The 8,218-nt window shown below is 33.4% G+C and overlaps 1 protein-coding gene across 7 annotated transcripts; it reads left to right on the top strand.

Moving 5' to 3' along the window:
- The first annotated feature begins 984 nt into the window (after positions 1-984).
- On the top strand, positions 985-4,520 carry LOC108625837 (serine/threonine-protein kinase GD17699). 7 transcript variants are annotated; one of them, XM_018026150.2, is made up of 6 exons: positions 985-1,297; positions 1,860-2,882; positions 2,956-3,133; positions 3,218-3,511; positions 3,590-3,832; positions 4,196-4,520. In XM_018026150.2, exons 2-6 carry the CDS (start codon positions 1,861-1,863, stop codon positions 4,433-4,435), a joined length of 1,977 nt encoding a protein of 658 aa, XP_017881639.1. In that variant the 5' UTR covers positions 985-1,297; position 1,860; the 3' UTR covers positions 4,436-4,520. The 7 variants fall into 7 exon arrangements, with proteins under 7 accessions (XP_017881639.1, XP_017881638.1, XP_017881637.1 ...); XM_018026149.2 differs by having other exon boundaries at positions 4,178-4,520; XM_018026148.2 differs by having other exon boundaries at positions 4,175-4,520.
- Positions 4,521-8,218: the final 3,698 nt, after the last annotated feature.

Genomic DNA, 8,218 nt, shown 5'->3' with positions numbered 1-8,218 from the left:
CGCCTCAACTCCAAACATTCCACATAGAAATACTTTAATATATTTACAAGTTCATGAAACATGAATGATTTTACCTAAATGAATATTATCAATAACAGATTTTATAATTTAAAATAATTTCTTTGTCAATTCATCAAGTTAAATTAGATACTCTAATTAAATCAAAGCAAAAATCTGCAATACACGAATGTCTAATAGAAGTACTAATGAACTGAATAAAGAAATGAGAAGATTTGTTTTGCTCTTGATCTCACAGATTTTTAAGGGACTTCTTGTTTTTATTAGTTATGCATATGTTAATAACTTGCATTCAAATGCATTGGGGGTGTATATCCCCCATGGACCTGATAGGTCCATGATATCCCCACTACGTTCGTAGTGTATAAAAAACGGCGGCAGTGTCGTTGGCTTAGCTCAGTAGAAATTGATTTAGTGGTTTATTCTTGAAACTACTATGTTTACTATAAGTCGAATACTTTGTGAGCTTCTTATTGAGCAATTTGAGGACCTTATTATATCATCCTGTATGTGGACTAACTTCTGTGCATCAAGTGGGTTTTAAATTGAAGACCTGCCTGGTTTCTCGCGCTCCTATTACAGCGTATGCGCGGAATTGATACGCATACATATGTTTAATCACAAACACATAGATTTATGTTAAGGAATCTGAAGTTAGTTTCTTCCAAATTGTAGAATTATATTTATTACAGTTTCTGATATTTACTTCAAATGTTTAATTGTTATGCTGTGTCATCAACAATTTTTGTATAATTTGAAGTGTTATCGAATCGTCAGTAGAGTGTTGTCATACAATTGTAAAAGTACGCTATATCATCGCATATATTCGGTATTTGAGTGACAAACGTAAAGGAAACACTACAATCAGAAGTATGTATTCCTCTGAAATGAAATCATAAATAATTGGGTTGAGAAGAAGAATTCCAATTACTCATTTTTATGTTCTACCTTTCTAATTTTTTTATACTTCCGGTTCCGGTGTTCCGGTTTCTCTTTGACAAGCTACTTTATTTATAGTGTTTGGCAGGTCAAATTATTCACTGTATTTAAAAAAAAAACAAGATCAGTGTGTTGCGATAGAAACAGAAAGTAATAACAATCGTATAAGATTTTGGCTTAATAGAAAGGGAAATTCTACTAATGTAACTCGAAAGCGAGATTTCTCGCTTTTATTATCTAGTATTCCCGTCATGGTTGCTATGAAAATGTCAGTTCAGTGGTGATTCATTCGTTCATTAGTTGACTTTTCATCTGTTTCTTAATTCTGCTCGTCGGGCAGGTATGTGCACAGACATCTCGACAGCTAGTAAATTTGAATTATCAACAAATGACTCTATGTATTAGTGTTTTTACGTACCTGTTATTCGTGTACACCAGTGTACACACTGATGCAGTTGGAGAAGGTTAAATAGGTTAGAAAGGGGAATAAATATTCTTGACATTCGGAATAATTACATTCATGAATTTTTAAATGTGTAGTAGGAAAATCAAAGGAATTTTGAACTATTTCAAATTATATAGTTTCATTATTCCTATATCTTCTGTTTCTTCGTAAAATTTGTACTATTATAACCTTCGTGATTGAAATACTTTAATTAAATCTGACAAGTTCTTGAAACTGAAAGCAAACGTGTGAAGCAACTAGAAACAAACGTCTTAGATTTTTATTCGTTTGTATATGCATGTTATGTGTCAAAACTACAAAATAGCAATGTGTAAAATATTAGTCAAAATTTAAGAGGTATAATAATTTTGTATTAATGTGATGTAAATTATTTCTAATCATCTGCATATTTGGTATATTAATAATAGTGTATACATTATAAACATTTTATGTCCAGGATGATGGAAGAACCATTGAGTCAAGGTGCTTCACCATCTGGTGATAGTAATTTTTCTGGAGGAGGAGATTTAGGTTCTACTACTATCATGAGCATAGATGAGAGAATGTTAGATATTAGTTCAAGGCATTCTTTAAATGTTCTTCGAACACCAACAACTAAAAAGGCGAAAAGAGTGAGATTTTTTAGAAATGGAGATAAGTTTTATACTGGTATCGTGATGGCTGTGACTCCGGAAAGATATAGAAGTTTTGATAGTTTAGCTACAGATTTAACAAGAGCTCTGACATCGAATGTCACATTACCTAATGGTGTTAGAGCAATTTATACTATGGATGGAAAGAAGGTTCAAAACATCAGTGATTTAGAAGATGGTAAATGTTACGTAGTTTCTGGACAAGGGGAGATTTTCAAAAAAGTCGAATACACATCTACCAAAGTAAGAAGAGGGAGTTCTTTGTCTGGATTACCACAATCTCCAGCGTGTACCGGTAGACAAATAAGTGCAATACCATTATGTGTGAAAGCAAGAATAATAACTTTAATTCGCCATGGAACAAAACCTAGGAAAGTTGTACGTCTTTTGCTAAATAAAAGAAATGCTCCAAGTTTGGAACATGCGATGGAAGCAATTACTGAAGCAGTTAAATTAGATACTGGAGCAGTGAGAAAAGTTTTTACTCTCTCAGGACAACAAGTTACCTCATTGGAACAGTTTTTTGAGAACGATGACATCTTTATAGCTTACGGTCCTGAAAAGTCATGTCAAGAGGATTTTGAATTAGATTTTGAAGAGTCTAAGAGTGTTCAGAGCTTCAGAAGATGTCCATGGACATCGAAAAGGCAAAGTGGGCCAATGCCTAGAATGCCTCGTAAATCCGGGAAAAAGATGCTTACTACTCCTCAAGTGAGAACACCAAGCCCATCTTCGTTAATATTACCACAGCCTTTGCGTTCACATTATACAGTTGGACATGTTATTGGAGAAGGTAACTTCGCAATCGTTAGGCGTTGTTGCCATAAGTAAGTAATATTTCAACATTTATGAAACAGTACAATTAAAATTAGTACAGATTTATAAAAAAATATCTTATAGATCTACAGGTGCAGAATATGCAATGAAAATTGTAGAGAAATACAAAGGTCAAGGTAAAGAAACAATGTGGGCAAGCGAAGTGTCAATTTTACGACAAGTTTGTCATCCAAATATTATTAGTTTGATAGCTGAACAGGAGACTACTGATCAGTTGTACTTAGTTATGGAGCTCGTAAAAGTATGTTGGTTTGAACATATTTTTATTTTAAGCGTAACAAATTCAAATTAAATAATAAAATACTTAATGTTTACATTCTTTTAGGATGGAGATCTGTTTGATGCGATAGCTGCGGCAACTAAATTTTCCGAGGCTGAAGCTAGCGTAATGATCGGCCATCTAACTTCAGCATTAGCGTACTTGCATTCACATCATATAGTACACCGTGATGTTAAACCCGAGAATCTTTTAGTAGAAATGGAAGGAAATCATGTCAGATGTTTGAAATTATGTGACTTTGGACTTGCTCAGGTCGTAAGAGAACCGTTATATACAGTCTGCGGTACGCCTACGTACGTAGCGCCAGAAATTCTAGCAGAAACGGGATATGGTTTAAAGGTAACATTAATTTTTTTTATTGTACATATTTGCTCATTTAGTTTCTGGAACATGAAACATGAAATTGAATTATTTTAGATCGATGTATGGGCAGTTGGAGTGATACTGTACATTCTACTTTGCGGTTTTCCGCCGTTCGCTTCACCCGAAAATAAGCAAGAAGAATTATTTGAGCGCATTCTAAGCGGCCAATATGATTTCCGATCTCCGTTCTGGGATGAAATTTCAGACTCTGCTAAACAGTTAATTTCAAATATGCTCCAAACGCAGCCTGAATTAAGATTCACTGCAGAAGACGTACTCGATCATCCTTGGCTAGCGGTAATTGTCATTATATATTAATTTTATGATAGAAAACCGACCTTAATATCGCATGGCTTATTATGATTATTTTTTAATTGAAAATTATAGAATCAAAATGGAACAGCAGTAGCAATAGTGTATTCCTCTTTAATTGTATACATATTGATTTTTCTTTTCATAGTTTATCATCCATTTGCTTATTAATTATGATTGTTTCCTATGAAATTAGTTTATATTCACTGCATAATACGCGGCTTTACCCTTGGCTATTTAAACACGATGCTAGGAAGGCTTCGGTAGTGGTTTGCTGTATCTGTAGCAGTGCTTTTGTTTTTCTTTTGTCCCGCCTCTGTATATCAGCAGAGCTTTCTAGGCGAACAGACCACAGCATCAAGAACTACCAACCCGTCGGAGCAACACTGGTATCAGCGTGAGCCGATAAAGGTGGCAATTTTTGAATTTGACTTCTTCAAGAATACAGATCAGGATGATAGTTCACAAGACGAGGCTGATGGTGCTTCTGACAGCCGGACTGATGCTCGAAATGCGCGGAATGATGTTTTATCGTCGATAGAATCGAAAAGCATTGATTTATTTTATAATAGAGTTGAAAAAAATTAATTTATATTGAAATTTATTTTAAATAAGAGAAATTCTTTAACGACGATAAATCTGTGTCTCGTAGTACAGGCTGTTTTCGAGATATTTTAGACANATTATTATTATTGTTTAAAATCATCGTATGTAGTGAAACATTTTCTTGAAACAGTATTCCTGAATATTATTATTATTATTTTTTTATATAGAAAATTATGTTTTTTTTAAATCGTGTCTGTGAAATATCTGGATCAACGAATTCCGCGGTAACTATTGAGATGTAAGTGGGAACATATGTCATAAAAATATTGCTGTTTTACAAAAAATTATTTTAAAACTGGAAGCGATGATGTCATTTAGCAGTTTAATTAGCAGTTCCAACAGTGAAACATTAGATAGTTTTGTAAATATCTAATTTATAATTAACACAAGATAGAAGAACAAGTTCTACACAAAAAATTCGAACATGTTTGTTTCTAGTGTAGCTTAAAGCCAAAAATACGTGATTCAAATAAAAATATTTGTCTAAGTGAAATTTTATAATTGAATCATACAAAAAGCTCCATAAGATGAATAGAAACGAACGCATAAAATGTTTCCAAATTACATACTTCAGATTCAAATTACTGGCCACAAGTAACAATTATTGGCCACAAAAAAACTAATATAAGTAGAACATAAAAAATATACGTAACACGGTGATGCAGATACAAAACAGTATGGAAATGTAACAGTTTGATATCTCTTCATCATATTTCACAAGAATGGATTTGAAATCCGTAATAAATACTACAGTGACTTCGTTATTACCAAAATGGATAGAAAATAATTGTTTAGATGAACTAGAAGACATAAAACATTATATTTCCTAACGTTTGAAATAGAATTACAACGTGAACGAAGTCGATAAAAAAATGCGTATAAAACTGATTGATTAGGGATCGAGAAATTATTGGATACATGTTGGATGCAAATAGGTGAACGATATTTCAAAACAGGATTTGATGAGAAAATAGAAATATCAAACACCGGTCAGTTGTAGGTAGGACAACAGCTGCCAGTAGTAGCAAATTGAGCAATCAGTGTGTTCACATCAAATCTAACATTGTAAATTTAATTTTCATAAGCGATGCTAGATAAAAGATCACAGTTAGATATATTTATACACTGAATTAAAGAATCGATGCGGGATTAAGCCGCAACAAGAGTCCAAAGTTGTAATAATTATTTTAATTGTAAGTATAAAGTCGATGTAACCAAGGGAGTGACGTCATTTGTTCTTAGGGTTTGAAGAGATTGATGTTAATCAATAATTCCGATTAGAACAGATGGGCTTCATGTATAAACAAGACATGCCAAATGCATTTAAGTAGTTTATTTTATATTTTATATCTATTATTGTATGTAGTTCAAGTGTTGAATTAAACTAGCCGTAGAAATTGCTTCGTTTTGATCGAGACGTGAGCTCTACGCGATCGTAGAACAAGGCGAAAATTGTCGATAATACATAAATCCTTGTGACAAGTGACAGAGGGTGACAATGCGAGCAATTATTAATAATAAACAAGACATGCCAAATGCATTTAAGTAGTTTATTTTATATTTTATATCTATTATTGTATGTAGTTCAAGTGTTGAATTAAACTAGCCGTAGAAATTGCTTCGTTTTGATCGAGACGTGAGCTCTACGCGATCGTAGAACAAGGCGAAAATTGTCGATAATACATAAATCCTTGTGACAAGTGACAGAGGGTGACAATGCGAGCAATTATTAATAATGTTTGTGTAGCTTGTTGCGTACGCTTGCTCAAAAGTAATTCAGCTGTTGCTAGAATAAATATTTTTATAAAGCGGGTGGTATTACAAGAGCAATAAAAGCAAATATGGTGATAATTAGATCAAGATATCTTAGAACGACGAATGCGAGTAGTAGCAGAGAATTGATTCGATATATACGCTTTCTTTTATATGAACTTATTTTTGTAGAAATTACCTAACGTATAAACTTGGCGTGCATTTTTCTCCCTTTGTCGCTTGAACGCACCACTGTGGTTACCCTGCTACAATTTCCATATTTTTTAATGCAATCGATACTATAATGATGTACATACGTATATAATGAGTAAGATGTTTATAAAATATTATTTAAGTACTATCATTACTATTTGTTTCATCATTCTCGTAATTTACGCATAAAAAGTTAATTTATCGAAAAATTTTGTACTAGTAATTACATGTGTATGTAGACATAACTATTGTACTTTTTTATTGTCAGCACAATTAATTCGCAAATGTATACGCGATATTACGTATGGATCAGTGCTGTCCATGGTGAACATTTAACAAACTTTCCTATTTATACAATTTATACTATTTTCTTCCAATGAATTTGCCTCTATGCTCAGAAAGAAATAAGAATGCTTTCATTTTAGTAGAAACTGTTTGTTTTCAATTTCGGTTTGTACCATTCTTCTATGACAATGAAATTCGAGGGAGAGGAGAATTCCCTAACAATAAGTTTTGAAGTGTAGGACAGCACTGGTTGTAGATTATAGAAATTTAAAAGTGATCTGCGCCAAATATGAAATGAATTATTTATATTACTATGTACATGTATTTACATACAGGATAAATCTCATGTTCGTTTCTTATCATTTCTTTCAATATAATCGGCTTCATTTACGTTCATGTACCCGTTCGACTCGGCTGTAAATTGTATTCACTTTATTTCCATCAAAAGAATTAATTAAAAGACAAGTAAAAAAGAATCGAATGAAGTTTTATTTCACAATTATCCTAATAATCGTATTTCATCGAAAACCAGCTTGTGGTACCTACATTATTGACGTAGTTTCTATGAATTTTTTTAAATTAAGCGTATTATCTGCTTTGTTATCCCTTTGAGTATATTGTACTATGTATAATTTTATCTCGCTTGATTTTTACGAGATTAATTAATTAAAATTTGGTATTAAATGGCTAGATTATATTATATGCTTTGAATCGTAGTATTAGCGTGTTGGAAATCTAATTACAAAAATCGTGTCATGACAGTATCAATAGTTAATGAAATAATATCGATTGCGGATGGAAAGGATCATAGTGCGGTCAATGAAATGTTCTCCTTTTTGAAAGACAGATATTCAGAATTTAAATTATCTTTAATAACATCGAACCAAAACTCCGTATAATACGATTTGTGTTCTGCACACGCAACTTTTTTGAAAATGCCAAGTATCGATACTCCCGCGAACATCAAACGAGTATCGATTACACTTACGGTAGAAGCCGATTTGTGAATGGAAATCGATTGATTGATCGTGTTGATCGCTAGTTGAGTGGATGTTGAAGTCAGAAGTGCGGTTAATTTGTTGGAAAATGTTTGTAATTAACGAAAACGACGGTTGTTGTGCCGCTAAAAAGCGAGTTACTCCCGAACGGGGAGTTCGGGTGCGCGAAGCTAACAGCCAGTGTCCACCGAGTTCAGTAGTGGGCTCGCGCGCCTGCCGTGAGGGTGGCTGTTCGGCACGCAGCTTTATAGTTTCTCGCCTTCTTCGCGCTTCCCTCCAATTCCGTCAAAATCATATTTTCTTTACCTCGAGCCGTCCTTTTTTACAGTCGTCGATGTGTAAATTTTTCATTAAATCGTGAACGAAACATATCAGTGACAGGTTCGCGAGTGTGTGCGCGAGTGTGTCAAGAAATTAATGCATATCAGTGACAATATCAACGTGAGGATCGACGTGAGGTGTGAATTAGCATAGATGCTGCTCTGATCAGGTGAGGAGTTTAAAAATTTTATAATAC

This window comes from Ceratina calcarata, unplaced genomic scaffold (genome assembly GCF_001652005.2).
Source record: "Ceratina calcarata isolate Rehan_Ccalc_2016 unplaced genomic scaffold, ASM165200v1 scaffold372.2, whole genome shotgun sequence".
Classification (NCBI taxonomy): domain Eukaryota; kingdom Metazoa; phylum Arthropoda; class Insecta; order Hymenoptera; family Apidae; genus Ceratina; species Ceratina calcarata.
This window is presented reverse-complemented; position numbering and strand designations above follow the sequence as displayed.